The 17,555-nt window shown below is 41.3% G+C and overlaps 3 protein-coding genes across 4 annotated transcripts in view; all 3 read left to right on the top strand.

Annotated features, from left to right (window-relative positions):
* Window positions 1–8,368, top strand: part of LOC121882030 (1-phosphatidylinositol 4,5-bisphosphate phosphodiesterase beta-4-like) — a 72,054-nt gene extending 63,686 nt beyond the window's left edge. For both annotated transcript variants that reach the window (XM_042389955.1, XM_042389957.1), the window contains 8 exons: window positions 646–761; window positions 2,554–2,629; window positions 2,777–2,952; window positions 3,144–3,245; window positions 3,392–3,449; window positions 3,780–3,866; window positions 4,416–4,452; window positions 5,281–8,368. In XM_042389955.1, the coding sequence (XP_042245889.1) occupies window positions 646–761; window positions 2,554–2,629; window positions 2,777–2,952; window positions 3,144–3,245; window positions 3,392–3,449; window positions 3,780–3,866; window positions 4,416–4,452; window positions 5,281–5,357 (729 nt within the window). In that variant the 3' untranslated portion in view covers window positions 5,358–8,368. The remainder of the gene's footprint in view (window positions 1–645; window positions 762–2,553; window positions 2,630–2,776; window positions 2,953–3,143; window positions 3,246–3,391; window positions 3,450–3,779; window positions 3,867–4,415; window positions 4,453–5,280) is intronic.
* Window positions 8,369–8,983: 615 nt separating this feature from the next.
* Window positions 8,984–11,001, top strand: LOC121882031 (inversin-A-like). Its single transcript, XM_042389958.1, has one exon. The coding sequence runs from the start codon at window positions 9,052–9,054 to the stop codon at window positions 10,561–10,563; it is 1,512 nt and encodes a 503-aa protein (XP_042245892.1). The 5' UTR covers window positions 8,984–9,051; the 3' UTR covers window positions 10,564–11,001.
* A 1,031-nt stretch (window positions 11,002–12,032) lies between these two features.
* On the top strand, window positions 12,033–16,675 carry lamp5 (lysosomal associated membrane protein family member 5). The gene is made up of 6 exons (XM_042389959.1): window positions 12,033–12,182; window positions 12,691–12,869; window positions 13,438–13,569; window positions 13,998–14,094; window positions 14,666–14,854; window positions 16,453–16,675. Exons 1-6 carry the CDS (start codon window positions 12,122–12,124, stop codon window positions 16,626–16,628), a joined length of 834 nt encoding a protein of 277 aa, XP_042245893.1. The 5' UTR covers window positions 12,033–12,121; the 3' UTR covers window positions 16,629–16,675.
* The last annotated feature ends 880 nt before the right edge of the window (window positions 16,676–17,555 follow it).

Below are 17,555 nucleotides of genomic sequence, written 5' to 3' on the forward strand. Positions count from 1 at the left end.
TACAGTCTACATACATAAAACTTGATGTTGTACCCAAGTTTATCTGATCCATGTCTCACAGTGTGGCTTTCAGGTGCCATTAGTAATGCAAAGAGGCTCCTGTCTATTCTGAACAGTCATTTATGTTCAGAGGGACAGAAACAGAGCAAGGTGCCGGTTTCACCTTTCATCTTTCACTGACCACTGCTTCATCAGTACATTCACCTACACACACACACACACACACACACAGAAACACACATTTTGTCCATGAGAAACACACATAGATGCAGCAGCCACATAAGTATGGTTTTGTAAGAAATTAGACTTGCTAAAGTTGCCTTTCCTTTGAGCTCACCATAGAGACCATGGTGGATGCTGGCTCATTCATAGTGGCTGATTAATTATAACACCATTAAATCCTATTGCATAAGACATGAATAATAGTACCATTCAGACCCATCTGTTGACTGAATAAGGATCACTGCTGGCTCATTACACAATGTAAAACAACAACAACATATGAATGTTTTTAATGATCACACTTTATTGCAGCTGCCTGTTGTGATTTCATATTCTATTTTATCATAGAGACTGATACACATGTATATGTACTGTAAAACTATAGTAAGTGATACAAAGTTTTTGTTTTTTTCCCCCCAATAGGATCAAAATGTAATGCAGAAAGCCCACTGCACCCAGGTGGACAAGATGGTGTCTCAGCACGAAAAGGAGAAGACAACCCTGGAGAAACTACTAGAGAAAGCCATTAAGAAACGAGGGTAAATGAGAGAGCGAGAGAAAAAAAATATTTAAATTATGTGGAAACAATTAAGGGAGAAAAATTACAAGAGTACAATGTACCAACAGTGTAGCATTGCATTGTCAGCCCAGAGCCAAACAGTGTGACCTGTGTTTCGAGTACCATGGTAACATGGAGAAACTTCTTTCTTTGAGCTACATTATATAACTACATTATATTAATAATCCATTTTTGACCACAATGTCAGATGGAAACTCCAAGGATAAGTTAAAACACATGTTTTTGGAAACAGTACTATGTGATCAATAAGACACATCTCTTAAAAACCTAAACCTTCCTTAAAAGTCTAAACTGTAAGTATTAGAGATGAAAGCACATATAAATCACTTACAGTATTTAACAAAACTGAGTACACCCCTGGTCAATATCACTAAAATGTTCAGTAATTACAAATCCTTTCCATTTAATACAATTTTGTTTTCAGATAATATGCAAGAAGAATTAAGCCAATTTACTTGAAAAACAGAATGACTAATTAAACTACGATGAAAGGTCCATATTTAAGAACAAGCTGCAACAAAAATCAGAACACCCTTCATTAGTGAGACTCCGTTCTTTTATTTTTTTAATATTTTGTATGTCCACCTTTATTTTTGATAACAAATTGGATGATACCAGTCTAGAACAACTCATAAATTATTCTTTTCAGCTGCTCTTTGCTGGAGGGTTTTGTTGCTCTACCTTCCTCTTAAAATACTCTAAAAGGTGTTCTATTGGATTCAGGTCAAGGGACATACTTGGCCAGGTCATAGTTTTCCACTTCTTTCTTCTTTAAAAACTCTCATGTGATTTTCGCAGTGTTTGGGATCATTGTCATGTTGGAAAATTCCTCTCCTGCCAACCCTCTTGAGAGTCATCTTTTCATCCAGTATTTGGGTATACAAACCCGCATTCATAGTGCCATCTATAAATATCATCTCCCCTACAACTTCCATGCCAAACATGCTGGACCCAATCTGATCCAAACTAATTTGTTTTGGTTTCATCTGACCAAAGAATGTGCCGCCAATATTCATCAGGCTTCTTTTCATGTTCCCATGGCAAATTTTTATCTTGCAGTTTTGTGCCATTTTGTGAGCAACGGTTTTCTTTTTGGACGTCATCCCTAGAGGTTCATGCAATGTCCTTTGCACTGTCTGAGCAGTCACTGAAACAACAATTTCCATAGTTAATTGTTGTGCCAAGTCAGAAGCACTTGCCTGTCTGTTTTTCAAAGCAAGGTTGTGTAAATAGCGAATTGTGCGTGCCGTCACTTTTCGAGGATGGCCACTGCAACTTCTGTTATTGGTAGTACAGGGTCTCCTGTACCGCCGAACCACTGCTGCAACTGTGTTTTGGCTTCCCTTCAGTAGCCTACTGATAATATTGTACCCTCCCCTATCTTTATGAAGTCTCACAATCTGGTTTCTTACTTGTTCAGGCAATTCCTCACCATGTGGAGCCATGTTGCGTTAGACACATCACAGGCCAAAACTGAGAAAGTTGTGGTGTTCACAGGTCTTAAATGGGAGTCACAAGTGTACTCACGTTTGTTGCATTGAGGTTGTACTTTGAGGCTGCCTGCATTTTCAATTTAGTATATCTAACCTGTTTGTTTTTAATTAAAAATAAGATCAATACCCTTCACTTCACCCTAAAAATACTATAATTATTGTATGATACAATTTTGAATCATTAAACATTTTAGTGATATTGCACAGGGTTGTGTTCAGTTTTGTTATATACTGTATATGTATGTGGTTTCCTTACAGGGAAAACAACTGCCAAGAGCTGAAGAAGGAGACAGAGGACAAGATCCAAACACTAGACACTGATCACAAAGCCAAGGTAAGGCTCCTCTGGCTGCTTACCTAAAACTAGCATCCTCTCTGCAAAGCCCAGGTTTAGTTTTGATGTTGACAACTTCCTCAGCTGTGTATAATTGATGGTGTGTACCTGTGGTGTGTGTGTGTGTGTGTGTGTGTGTGTGTTTAGGTAAAGGACATCACAGCGCAGCACACTAAAGAGTGGTCGGAGCTGATCAGTAGTCACAGCAACGAGGAGCAGGAAATGAAGGACAGCCACGTCACACAGCAGTGTGAGCACCTCAAGAAACTCCTGACCTCCGTCCAGGAGCAGCAGACCTTGCAGCTTAAACTCATCCATGAACGGTGAGAGGCTCAAAGACACACACACACAGTTGTACACTGAAATATACATGTGTATACACCTATTTACCAAAGAGTAAGTAACCCTGAGATTTCATTGCTAAACTTGTCAGCATACTATTCCTCCTGCTAAAAGGATTACTGTTATTGTAAATGTTGGTTGTGCTCTTCTTACTCTGTATTCCCCAATTTAGGCAGAGCAAAGAGATGCGTGCCAATCAGGCCAAGATGTCCATGGAAAACAGCAAAGCCATCAGCCAGGACAAGTCCATCAAAAACAAAGCAGAGAGAGAGAGGTGGGTCTCACACACACACACACACTCTATTATCATATAATCACTCAACTATATGTGGCTTTGGCTGTTGCATGTTGAACTGTGATGTGATGACTGTTGTATGACACTCATAATGCCATGGTCCCCCCTTTGTTTTTGTTCTTTAGGAGAGTGCGAGAGTTAAACAGTAGCAACACCAAGAAGTTCCTGGATGAGAGGAAGAGGGTAGGTTGTTTAAAAACTACTCTTTTATTATTTAGACAAAAATATATCAGTTTCTCCCTTTTTAGTCCTGGCACAGGTACTATAGTGCAAAAAGATACAAAATTTTTATGTTGCATAATTTAACAGCTCGACAACTGTATTTGATTAAGGTTTTTTGGCCATCCTCTTCTATTTTACCCAAAGCTAAAAAATGTTTGATCTTACATCAAAGGAAAGCTGAAACACTGCTTTCAGTGATCTTTGTTTGACTATGAATCATGGCTTGAGACTCAGTTTTTTTTAATAGTTAAAACTCATAACGTATTGTCTTTGTCCCTGTTGTGTCTGCAGCTGGCCATGAAGCATCAGAAGGAGATGGAGCAGCTAGAGAAAAACCAGAGAGAACAGTTGGAGAAACTGGAGAAGTTCAATGAGCAGGTACAACAATAAGGAAAAGAGGATGAACTTAACAGTCACAAATCGTTTTTATAGCATCCAATATGCCAATATATCGCAGATTTTAGAGGAAAAATGATCGAACACAACTGGCTGGTCTCCCAACTCGCCATCAACCGACTCCTGTTCTCAATTTCATGCCATTTATTAGACACGCTTCCTGCATTTAAACCAAAACACACCAGGAAATCAGTTTGTTTACAGTTTGAGCCTTCATACTCCGTAAGTGTAAATGAAACTTGCTGGTCCCAAAGAATAAAGTCCATATTTGAGTCTCAACTCTCATGTAACAATTTACTGTTACACATACAGTAACATTGCTTTGTACAGATTATTCCTCAGTATTACACTTGATTGGACTGTATCTCAGCCATACACATATTACACTTCAAATAATTCATTTTGTATATGAGAGGACTCACATCTCCATCTTTGTGTTTTATTTTCCCCATCTGTCACACCTGTACATGTGTCTTACATGTATGCACGTATTCATTTGTTTTTTAATATGATTTGCTTCTTCCGGCACAGCTTTTGAAATCACACCATGCAAACAAACAGGTTCAAGGTAGGCATCTCCATCTCACTCGACTCTACCTCTGATACCACCTCTCTTGTCAGCACGTCATGTTTCCCTCCATCTCTGTTTCTTTTTCCCCCACTCACACAAGTTACTTCTTTCTTCCTCGCATCAGTTTTTTCTGCTGAGCCTGTTTAAAATCTGTAGTTTTTCAGCCATTTAAATGACTACTATAATGAGCACTGCTGAAGTGAATCACCGCTGAGTAAAGCAGGGAAATGGAACACAACAGGCCTGTCTTTGAGGAGATTGCAAGATTTTTTAAAAAGAAAGAAAGAAAATGATTCATTTTCCATTGTATTGTGAAATCCCATTCCCATATTTTCAGTCTGCAGCTCTCCGGGTGTCAGCAGTGCCAACTAGCAGCTTGAGTCATTTATCACTGTGACTCACCAGCTATTACTAAGCAGAAACAGCCAGCTCACAACCTGTCCCTCTGTGCTTTCACTCCAGCTCATAATCATCTGCTTTCATACTATGTGACACAGTGTCCCAATGCAGACATTTTGTGGCAATGACAGTATGTCACTCTTATTAAAAGTATGTGGTTTATATTACCTGCAGTGGTATGAAAGGATATGCACCCAATAGAAGGGATTATCGCTGACGTAGAAACAGATTTGTCTCTACCTGATAAAGGGATGAGCAACATTCAGAACTTAAGACTGAAGATCAAACTAGGATGATAAGAGTGTTGAGTTATTGCAAAACTGTTTTATGCAAATGGGAAAGAGGGTGGATCCTCTACAAAGTGTATTTAATGTAATTTCTGTGTTTGTGTGATATTTATAACGTGGATTTCTGTCTCTTGAAAAGGCCAAGGACATGCAGCAGATGGTGAAGTTGGAGGAGGAGATGGACCGCAGACCTGCCACGGTGGTGTGAGCGACTGAGACCGAGACACAAATACACTAACACACACGCGTACACACATATGCAGGTGCAAAACACTCCACCACAGATAGCCCTCTACAACCCAGAGACGTAAACCCTGCCGACATCTCCCGTCTCACTAATATTCACTCTGTGTTCTCCTACAAAACACACCATAGCTCTCCCGACCTCTTAGTTTCTGTTGAGTCTTAACTGTCCTCTCCACCCTTACCCCCACATACCAACTTTATATCACTGAGCCATTGGTGCTTATCACTGTTTCACAGGGGTTTTAACCACTTATCAAGAGAGGACCTGTTACCTCTGAGACAAAGCAACAGAGTCAGACACATCCCCTCCCTCCTCCACTGTATTTACATCTAAATTTTTCTATCACCGTCACTGTTCTCTGCATCCTAAGGGCACAACGCAAGCTGCAGCTATTGGTGGACACAGATAAACACACACACAAACACACACACACACACACACACACACAACACTCTCACATTCACAGGTCGGATATAGCGGATATCTGTTCCTTTTCTGACTTGTTTTTTTGTTTGTTTGTTTGTTTTGTTTTTTTAAAATCGGTACCCGATAAACCGCAACAACTCACAGAAACAGTGTGGAAGAGGGGAGATGAATATGTATAAGACTTAATGTTTCAGCACAAGTGAATAAACTTTGTGAATACACTGTACGCTCCACACCAGTCCTGTCCTGAGCACTTTGTATGTGATAGGCCATCATAACAATGTGGAAAATGTAGCAGTGCACTACTGTAGGTTTTCTGTATTTCACAGTAAGAATGTATTTAAAAAAAAAAAAAAAAAAAAAATCACTGTATGAAGGAGTGGCAAACCCCCCCTGTGTCACCTAATCCTACAATGCAAGTTGTTTGACTTCACAATGATGTATTATTGATTTTTTTTTTGTTGTTGTTGTTCAGCAATGTTACAGCTGACTATAAAAAGGCTTTTTATCTCGCTGAGTCAGACTATAAAGGGATCACAGATGGATGTTCAATTTTGATCATCATGGCCGATTTCTCAAATTGTCTTTTAAATACAAGGGAAACACAAACACAGGAGATGATGTAATTGCTGTGCTTCACTTAAAATTGACATATAATAGTCATAGTTTGGTTTTTTTTGGTTGTTTTTTTTTTTTCTTTCAGAATTGCTTGTGCTCAATATTCACAAGTTTACAACTGCTAAACTCTTTCATGCAACAAAGATATTATTCCTTCAGTATAAAAGGTAAAAGATATACAAAATACAGAAAAGAAACCGGTAAAAATGTTTCAATACATTAATAGTAACCAAAATGTGGTTACTTTTATTAATGTAGTGATGAAAGGGTTAATGGCATTGCTACAAACTGAAACAATGACATTAGTAGTTACAACACCTAATTGAAAATATGCTGATATAATAAACTGGACATCTACTATTAAGTGAAAAGTTTGTCAGGATTAAATGGTTTTTGCATTAAAGGGTTTTTGCACTTAAAATTCAGTGAAAACTGAGCCAAAGCTGTAGTCCACTGGTTACATAATAAATCCATTCTTGGCAGCACAGTAATTCTGCTGTAGTACATTCTTTTAATTGACCGGCTCTTCCCAGTCAGACAAGAACTTTGGCCGACAGAAGTCAAAGACATCTCGTCAGTTTCCCACCCATTAAGGCGGTGTTGAAGTAAAGTGCTCCCTTAATAGCTTCCTGACTGCACCTTAGCAACCTCAGCTCGTAATCCTCATTGTTTCCCTGCTCGGCTTTGGTCGGGGCAGATCAGACAGAATAATTATAACAGATTGGTAACAAGGCCTTCGACGTGGCTGCCACACACCATCCACAACAGTGATTTCAGACAAGGCCTGTATCCCCTCTGTGTCTCATCCCTGGTTGATGCTCAAACTGGTTGTGGGACTACAGATGGTTTCGGAGGAAGCATTGTACACAGCACTGGTGACACTGCTGGACTAAAAAAGCCACTGCAAAGAGGGAAATGTGACGTGGAAGTACTATTATGAAGTAATCCTGTGGGTACTGTAGTATTTGTGCACATAAAAGTATGATCATGCCAGATATTCATGTTGCATGGCATAACACTAACAAAGATCGACCAAAATGACAAAAAGTCACAACGACGATGAAATGAAAACACATTAAAAAACGCGGGGATGAAAGCACCTCTAGGTTATTTTGGCCTTTTTAAAGATTTATTGTTTTATTCTGCTGTAATACACATAAAGGGTAGACGGGATGTACTTGTATATACTGGAATGTATGTAGTTTAATTTACTTTTTGACCAATTGTGTTCAACGGTTCTGTCATACAAGTGCTCGGGGATAGAGTGGGTCTGTTGGATGTTGGGGAAAGACATTTATCAACCACTGGGTTTTTTCCTCATTTGTTCTTTTTTTTTTTTTTTGGTGCGTGTGTTCCAGTCTGCCCTTACTGCACCACACAACACAGTATAAAGCTCTCACCACATATCTAGTGCAGAGATAAATGAGTAAAAGTGCTTTTAAATTTTATTCCATCGCTTTCAAATGTGCCACTCAGTGTCTGTTAGGACGTTTAAATTATTTTATGAATGATAAATGCCAAATTAAGGGGTTATTTATATGGAGATATATATAAATAAATGAATATATATATTATATATATTAGATATAATGTGTAGTTTAAGATTATTATGTTTGTTAGAGGCTTTTTTGCACTAGTTGAATGTTTCTGTTGTGTGATTACATGTAACCTTTGGCTCTCTAGTTTGTCAAAAAAAAAAAAAAAAAAGCAGATTATTTTTGCAGAGCAACGTCACCGATTTGATTTCCTCAGTTTCTACTGTATCTCCTCTTTGTTTTCTATTTTAACTGTAGCTTGTCAAACCATTCTGTGCGTGTTTTTGTATTTATATTGTATTGTTGAACTTATAGCAATGAAAATACTGTTGTTATCCAGCTCCTTTAATACTGTTTTATAGTATGTGTCTCAATAAATCCAGGTGTAAAATGGGACATAACCATGTGGCTCATTTTGTGTTTCTTCAAAGTGCAACTGTGGGTCATTTTGTTATTTGGCAGGACGTAAAGTTGTTTTACTTTCATTTGTTTGTTTGGGAGGAAACCATGAGATGAATATAATTGAATTTGAAAAATTACAAGTGGCGTTTTTGAATGGCAGGGATATTTAAAGTTCTTGAAGGGTTTTGTGTACTTTATCAGCATAACAAATTTCTATGAAAATCCATCTTTTCTTTGACACAGTTAAATGTTATTCTGATGCCAACAATAGAGATTGTTCATCCCCTCACTGCTAAGATCTGATAATTCTGTGTTGAAAATGTCTGAAGTGGGACATCGCCCACGCACTTATTTCCCGAACAATGACCACTGCTGTCTAATCGCATTCAACAAGTGCGGGATGAATTAATCTCCCAGAACCGCTCTTGAACGCAGGCGGCTGCAGCGCGGATGCTCTTTATTGTCATTATAAGCAAAGTATTTCCATTAGAAAGACGAACAAAGCATGGTAATTATGTTTGCGTTGCCCAGCAACTCCATTGCCTCCTCTTGACTATATAACAGAGGTGATGGTGGTGTTTGTTTAGTCAGCTCTGGTTTTGGGGTAGAGGTTACCAAAACCTGCTCCAAATTATAGAAAAATGACCCTTCTTCGATAGTTTTTTTGACCTATTTCAGAACGATGCTCAAAGCTCCGGGAAAACCCGACGGGCATGCAGGCACTAAAATCCTCCTGGATGCGATGTCCAACGATAAAGTCCACCTGGCAAGGTTCGTCCTGGACGCGCTGGATGGAGAAATCGTGGACTACAAGACAGAGAACGCACAGACCCCCCTCATCTCTTCTATCCTGCTTCCTGACGGCCAGACTCGATGTAAGTTTGTGGAGCTCCTGCTGCAGAGAGGAGCCAATGTCAACTGTCAAGACGGCGACGGACGCACGGCGCTGAGTTACGCATGTGAGAGAGGATACCTGGATGCTGTGAAGATCCTGGTCCGAAACAATGCGGACCCGGAGATTGTGGACGCCTGGGGGAATACTGCGCTAATGTACGGCGCAGTGGCAGGTCATTCCACGGTTGTCGAGTTTTTAGTGAGAGCTTTCAAGAGGCTGGGTCTTCAGATAGACCGGCAGAATAAAGTTGGTAACTCTGCTGTTGAAGTGGCAAAGTTTCTGGGCCACACAGAGTGTTTCTTTGCGCTCACTAACACCTTCAAGAAGTGCCGTGAGGCTGAAGGAGCCGCTCAGGGAAATGCGCAGCCGCGAGTTGGGAGTCTAGGATGTGGTGAAGTCAATGAGAAGTTTGAGGGGAAGGTTGGACATTTAGTGAACAAACTTGAACTCCTCCAAACATGTAACCATGTCGATAGTCCATTAATTCAAAATTACAGCTGGCAACAAAGGCCTCGGATAAAGCAGAGTCGGCTACCATCGATGGACTCTATAGATGAGTTTGATAGAGAGAATGACGGCTCTTCCTCGCCTCTACGGGAGGTGGTCTTCTCCGGAGTCCTCACCCCTAAACCTCCTCTGCGGAGTGACAATTCTCCCAACCCCAAGTACCCCAAAACCGGGGAGAGGTTGACGCCCTCTGATGACCACCTCCCCCCTCTTACCCAGAGCTGTGAGGCTCAAAAGTCTATTTTCTTCTCACCCCGGCCCAAAAGAAACACTCCCAAACCCAGCGCGCCCTCCACCCTGGGTATCTTGTTGACTCCCATTCTTGCCAACAAAAGTGAGAATGAGTCGGGAACAGAAAAATCGAAAATGTTAGACTTTGGGGTGCGCAGATTTCACGACAGCTATTATCAGAAAAGAAGTAGTTTGCCAACCAGTATCCTCAGCCCCACACCCCCGGAACGCACACTGCGTAAATCCAGAACCGTGAGGAGGCGCGAAGCGTCTCCCTCCAAGCCTGACCCTCCTCAGTTTAACGCACCAACTGCCGCCACTTCAACCACGACTTTCTCAGTCTTGAGCAACAAACTCTTACGCCGATTTACCTCTCCGGAGTTTAAAAAGGACGTGAAAGATGTGGAGCAGGATCCGGTGTTGACTTCAGGGCAAATTCCGCGATCAGAAACCTTTCCGCAGTGCATAAAACATCCCCAGGTGGGCAGTAAACCCAGCATCGACAGCATCAGCTCCGTAAAGTGTGAGTTTGACTTTCAATTCAGAATGCCTAACTCTTAAAAAAGCCAGAGTGCGCCATGCGTAAAAAGTCCACCACTCTGGACCAGCGCGTTACTTTTAAACCTGGTTCCGTTGGAGAGGAAATATACTCATTACTTTTCTACATTCAACCCCCAAACGCGTCCTGTGATCTCACTGACCTCCAAATATGATCCTCACTGAGCTCCAAAACTCAACTGCTTTGCCCGTGAGGAGTGATCAGCATCCAGACAGCTCTGCAAAAGTTTCTGCCCTTTTACATCCAGTCTGGCGATCAATGGAGTGAACAGAGGGAGTAATAATGAACGTTACAACTATTACCTATGATTTAATAACAGAAACTTCAACGGCAATTCAAAGTACTTTGCGTAAACTATGTGTGTAAATGCCAGCACCTGCCAGTTGGAGTCAACCCTTCACTGCGCCTACTGAATGAAAGCCAATGTGTAATCTCTCCGTCTTTGTAGTTCCTCCTGTGTTCAGCAGTGTTTGATGCTCGTTTTGGAGTGGGAGGGGAGGGGAGGGGAGGGGGGGGTTCATTGGAGATGGAGGGGCGATGTGCAATAAATTATTTAACTCATAACATTTACCCATGTGGTGCCATGACCTTTCGTTTTATGTGTCTGTACCTTTCAGCCACAGCACTGTACATTTGTTAGGTGTTCAACCATCTTCATTCACTGATTTTAATGATTACTAACAGTGAATAAACTCTCAGTATGTGAAATGAATATTGTTTTTTTGTGTTGTGTGTTTGTGTATGAGGCATTCAGTCTCATGAAAGGTTATTATTATGTATGTTGTTCATCTTGTTCATGTGTCATAACTTTTGAAACGATTCTCAGTATCTCGACAAAGGGAGAAAATATCTACTTTATCCAACATGACTAGTTCATAGATAGAGGGAAATCTTGCTCCATTTAATGATATAATTAGAAGAATATTTTCAGCCTCCGTATGAGATTATTTTTTGCAGCACTCATTCTCACACACTCAGCTGCAGCCTTGCAGAAGTGGAGTTTGGGAGAGGGAGGGCGGGGGTGTTGTCGGCGTTTCCCTCCAGACATACATCATTTCAGCCCAACCTACAGCTGCTACAACAGAGATGGAGACTACAGCATTGCGGGAATAACAGACTGCATGCCGAGTCCTTCCTTACAGGAGACAAATTCAGTTGACGGACTTTTTTTTTTTTCCTCTGAAGAAGGACTATTATTCCTGATGCTAATAATGTGCAGAGGGAGCTCAGTCCTGCAGCTCTCACTGGGTTAAAACCTGTCAACCTTGGAGAGGGAGGTCGGTTTTGGACAGCCAGAACTCCTCGGAGCCGGCTGCTTATGCAGCACAAACCGGATCTCACGTCCAACCTGGAAGAATTTTTTGCTGCATTCACGATGATCTGAGCGTGACTTCTGGGCGCTGAGTAGAGGTATCCCTCCTCTCTCTCTCTCTCTTCCCCCTTTCTTTCTCTCCCGCCTCCTTTCTCCGTCTTTCTTTCTCTCTTTTCTTTAACGTGGGTTCAGCACCGGCTGCCCAGACAGTAAGCCCCCCTTTTTCAGCGCTGGGGAAGCTAATAGAGATGGGACGACTCGGTTTCAGCACCACGGAGAGCGCCCGACTTCTGCTGCTCAGTGTTTTCGGTAAGAGTGTGTGTGTGTACATTTGTCGTGACTGTTCGCCGCAGTGTGTGTGTGTTTGTGTACGTGTGCGTGCGCGTGCGCATGTGCACCTACTGCGTGTTTGGCCATTATTAAGTATTTATGTTCTTACTTTTCACCGAGATGGCATATTTCATCTGATATTACCTGTTCGCATTGATATGGAAGTCATTCAAACATGATCAGAGTGGCAGCTCGTCACTTCCAGTCGTTGTTTAGACTGCAGCCAACGGCGTGCTGTTACTCCCCTGATACTGCAGATTTCAGTCTCGAATGTTTTAACCTGGTTTTGACTTTGCTGTGAGCAAACAGACGTGATATGCCAATGATCTGAAATTGTGAGAGACATTCAGCTAAATCATAGTAGCCCCATTACGCCGCTATTTCTGCTGATTCTGCATGTTTGGAGCATGTGTGTGTGAATATGAAGCTGTTACTCCGTTGACAGAAGTGCCACACCTTTAACTTTTCAGTATTCTTGTATCGGCAGGTGTGCTGGCGCTGTCCGTGGTGCTGGCTGAGCAGGAAGGAGAGAACCTGTCCGGTCTCTCCAACAACCCAGACAAAGCCATCTTCGCGGTCCGGGAGAACGGCACAACATGCCTGATGGTGGAGTTCGCCGTTAAATTCCTCGTGCCATATGACGTGCTCGCGCTCAACGGGATAGACGTAAGGAATCCCCCGTATTTTTTAATGCATATGGATTTATGTGGATGCTTAAAAAATTACCGCTTGGATGTCTCAAGCGTGTAAGGTTTCTTTCTGTTGAAGGCGTTCAAGTTTAAACGTTGTGCGTAAAACTGGTTGTATTGGAAATATAAGGTTTTGCATGTAAATGTATATTTAAATGTATATTTCGCCATTAATTTACATTGAAGCCATTTTGTCTTAATTATAAAAAGGAAATCTGTTACAGGTACATCAGAATTGTATTAGGAAACTGGGGTTGCAGCGTGTGGTCGTGCGTAAAATGCTGACGTGGTATTAGACACATAATCACGAAAGGGAGTTTTTGATATTAAACCTTTTACCGTCGATCAAAACCGACTTTCCTTACTAACTGTAAGAACAACTCATTTAAATAATCAGGTGTGTTTTCTGGACATTTGGTTACTCTATAAATCCGTGCGTAAAATTGGCAAGTTGACGCAGAAATCTCTCTGTAGCGACATTCTGGTGCTTAATCTGTCCCTCTCTGTAACTTATTCACGCGCGTGTTGAATCTCTTTTTTTGCAGTTGATCACCGAGCAGGCGTCGTTCACTCTGCCCCGTGGTGCAGAAATCGAGGGGAAATGTGGGAGCACGGAGTCAGAGATCCACATAACCTGGAAGAACAACGCCTACATCCTCCGTATCTACTTCTCCAAGGTAGGCAAGAAAGCGAAAAAAGGAAACTGTAATAATGCATAATTTTTTTTTTTTTTTTTTAAAAGTCTGAACCATTTTATGGGAACATCAAGACGCCAACAAAAAACGCTACACGTGACAAAAAGTCTTTCTTTTAACATTTTGTTAAGGAATTTGACATGCGGCAATACACTCTGTTTTTCTAATTTATATAAAATTCTGTTTATTTCCTTTAAATTGTGTTATTAATGTCTAGTGTGCTTATGTTCTTTGTACTGCAGTGACAATTCCTAAATTCAGTGAAATATTTTAGTGAAATGAATTGCAAACTGGATATTTTTTGCTGTGTAGGCCAACCTGCCCTCTCCATACAGAGAAAAGCCCTGTTTGACGCGCGCATGTGTGTGTGTGCGCGCGCGCGCGTGTGTGTGTTTCTCTGCGTGTTGCAGGAGTTCCGTGACAAGGGCATTGAGGTGTGGAAGATCAGCAGGGTCCAGTTCGTCTACGACACCTCGGAGACATCGCATTTCATCAACGCATACAACCGTGAGTCTCCCGCCAAGTCTCTTGACAGTAGCTACTCAGCACATTTCCATCCCGCAACTTGCTCTCATTCATCTCAACGTTTGTATTCAGCTGGAATTAGACGCTTGATTCCTGCAGGGATTTACGATTTTCGCCCACGTATATGGAAAATGAGAGTTTTCGTTAATGCCTGGCAAGTTACATTATGCTGTCTAGCTGACAAATACGCGTATTACTGTTACATAATCCGTTGTGTTGGTTCTCTTCCAAAAAAAACTTGCCACACCAAATCATTTTATTGTTAACTTGCAATATTTTTTGAGAGATTGTATGTTGGGAGTATTTTTCCTGCCACTCCTGGCTGTGGATCATCAATTAAAATCATCATTGTTATGAAATTAACAAGAATCTTGTTTTCACATATGTAGGCCTTCATAGAGGCCAATTACACATACACACACACACACACACACACACACACACACACACACACACACACACACACACAAGCACCTTAAACCTAGTTACTGTACAACATGAGGCCTCACTGCCACCTCCCCCTCTCTCTCTCTCTCTCTCTCTCTCTCTCCAGCTGGGAAGCACACAGCCAGCACCCACCGCCTCTCGGCCCTGGTGACACCCGCCGGGCGTTCCTATGTGTGTTCAGCGCAGCAGACCCTCACCCTCATCTCAAGCGACCACCAGAAGGGTGTCACCGTCTCCATGTATGACATCCAGATCCAGCCCTTCGACATCACCTCTGACTTCATATTCAGCGAACGTAAGAACAACTAGAACACAACAGACACCTTTTACGGAGAAGCACTGACATTAAATACAGGTCCAGCTTTGCCACACGTTGTGAGTGTTTTCTAGTCTCTCGTTCTGAAAAAGCAAGAATGATGATGATGATGAGAAATCCTGGGGGTGAAGGTGTTAAAGCTTTACATCTCTCTCTCTCTCACACACACACACACACACACACACACACACACACACACACACACACACACACACCTCTCTGGGGGGTTTCTGCTGCAGTATGAGGAGTACATTGGGCTGCAGAAAGGGAGACAGGGTAACAGGAGGAAAAATAAGAGGGGGTAGGGGAAAGAGACGCAGAGAGACAGAGAGAAAGAGAGAGAAAGAGAGAGAGGGAAGGGGTGGGGGGTCATTAGGACTTTATGAGTGCAGTCATATCCTTGCCCTCAATGCAGCTTTTATAGACATACTCAGTGTACCTGGCTGTCCTCTGAAGCCAATCACCTTGGAAGAATCATTTGCTCTGAGCTGCTGTAAACTAGGCTGTGCTATGCTTCACTGCCTTCCTCCTCGTGTGCATTACTGCTGTCCACAGGGAGAAAACACCTTTAACTTTAAAATGACATAAACACCCTGTGTGCAGCCAGGTCCGGTTTTTGTGTTCTCGTCCTTTTAAAGAGACTTAAAAACTTACATGAAAAAGGTGTGTGTGTGTGTGTGTGTGTACACTAACACACACAAAATAAGGAAAAAAAGACAGAAACAGAGCCATATGTCATTTAGTAGATAAAAACATAAATAACAGTTGTTTCTGTGCAAACACACAGATGCTAACTACCTCCACTTCCACACACACACATATATACACACCACACACACACACACACACACACACACACACACACACTATACATACAGCATAGATGCCTGATGAAGCCCATAAGAGGCCACATGTGTTTCATACTAAATCCTACAACCACTGAAAACAACTAAAGGCAGTAGGGTTGAGTGATATGGCTGTAATCAACTTACATACAAAACTATCACTTTGATGTTCAATGCAAATAACTGTTTCGCTGTACACATCGCATCAGAAAAAAAATGTTTAACTCAGAAACGAGTTACATTTTAAATTGTAATTTACTTGGAATCATTCATTTAAACTACGGCTGAAACAACGACTCAATTAACAGCTCAGTCAGTCAACGGAAAATGAATCACTGACCATTTTGAATAATTGTAAAAAATCATGGTTTCCAGCCTCTAAAAGTTTTGCTGTTCTTTAGTTTTTATATTAGTTAACTCAATTTGGGTTTTAGATTTGAAGACATCTCCTTTGGATTCAGTAAATTGACATCTTTCACTATTTTCTGAAGAAAATAATCAGATTAATTAAGAATGCAAATAATTTAGACATAACTTTATAAAATCATAGCCTGATATGCTCATATATCATCACAATAAGATTCCATTAAAAAACATTATAGAAACGAGTATTGACTTATCACCCAGCCCTACAAAGATAGTCCACATGAATTCTGACTCATCTACACAGAATCTCCATCACGTTCGGTTCATCCAGCGTGCTGACTGTGTGCATATTTACACTTTCCGCAGCCTACAAGTGCATCATGGACCAGCGGGAGCGCCTGGAGGAGACCCTCCCCCTCGTCCTGGGCCTCATTTTGGCGCTCATCATCGTCATCACGCTCACCGTCTACCACTTCCACCTCAAGCTGACAGCCACTCAGCCCCAGCTCCCCAGAGACCGCTCCATGTACAAGAACATGTAGTCAGCGCGGCGGCGGCGGCGGCGGCTCCCTCGGCTCTCTCCAAAGCTACCCTGATTAAAAAAAAAAAAAAAAAAGACTAAAAGAAGTCTCCTCGATGTCCCGGGCCTAACACCACAGAGGATCGAGCCATGCGCTGGACTGACTCCCGGAGTGAGAGATGTATGTGTAGCCTGTACTGTAGGCCCACTGGAACTTTTCAACAGCTAAAACACAAGGGGGCATTTAAATGTTTTGGGCCTGGCATGGATGAAGTTGAAGGGTAAACCCACCAAAACCTGCTGTTTATGCTGAATTGAATCTTAATGTCACAAATTCATAGCCTACATTACAGTAACCGGAATTTTAATGAAAATAAATACTTAAAATAATGCCTTCGTCATTTGAAGTCACACACTTGAGGTTACTCATATTTCCTACAACATTACCGGGGCCTATTTTATCACTTCATCCATTTTCATCCAACTTCTCTTTGGAAGAAATTTCAGAAATTGCCCGAGCTTCTGCCGTCATTTGTCAACACTTTGTCGTCTTCTCCTCTTTCTCTGTCTGAAATTGCTGCTAAAATAATTTCAAATACCTATTGTTGGTTCAGTATTTGCTATTTTTTTTTCTTTTGTTCAATAAACCCTTTTAGTTGATTTCTGAATGCAGCCATAGTGACAGTGGACAGTCTTGTAAGTGTGTGCAGTGCAGTGGCATTCAGAGTTGCGATGTTATTTGCTTTGACTTCAACAAATCTTTTCTTCACAGTGATGTATGGAACATATCAAAAAAAAAAAACAAAAAAAAAAAAAAAGGAAGGAAGAAATACAAAAATTCTGTACTGAATAGTGAAGAATGGATCAGAATGCCATATGAAAGTGTTTATGAAAGTACAAAGAGGTTTTAAAATTTTAAAAAATGAATATGTGTATAATATTTTCAGAA

Source organism: Thunnus maccoyii, chromosome 17 (genome assembly GCF_910596095.1).
Source record: "Thunnus maccoyii chromosome 17, fThuMac1.1, whole genome shotgun sequence".
In the NCBI taxonomy this organism is placed as follows: domain Eukaryota; kingdom Metazoa; phylum Chordata; class Actinopteri; order Scombriformes; family Scombridae; genus Thunnus; species Thunnus maccoyii.

What these genes read in the sequence shown, in the direction of transcription:
- lamp5 (XM_042389959.1), top strand. Translation starts at nt 12,122, where the DNA reads ATGGGACGACTCGGTTTCAGCACCACGGAGAGCGCCCGACTTCTGCTG. An exon ending in TCGCGCTCAACGGGATAGAC is followed by an intron (nt 12,870 to 13,437) that starts GTAAGGAATCCC and finishes CTTTTTTTGCAG; the next exon opens with TTGATCACCGAGCAGGCGTC. An exon ending in TTTCATCAACGCATACAACC is followed by an intron (nt 14,095 to 14,665) that starts GTGAGTCTCCCG and finishes CTCTCTCTCCAG; the next exon opens with CTGGGAAGCACACAGCCAGC.
- LOC121882031 (XM_042389958.1), top strand. Translation starts at nt 9,052, where the DNA reads ATGCTCAAAGCTCCGGGAAAACCCGACGGGCATGCAGGCACTAAAATC.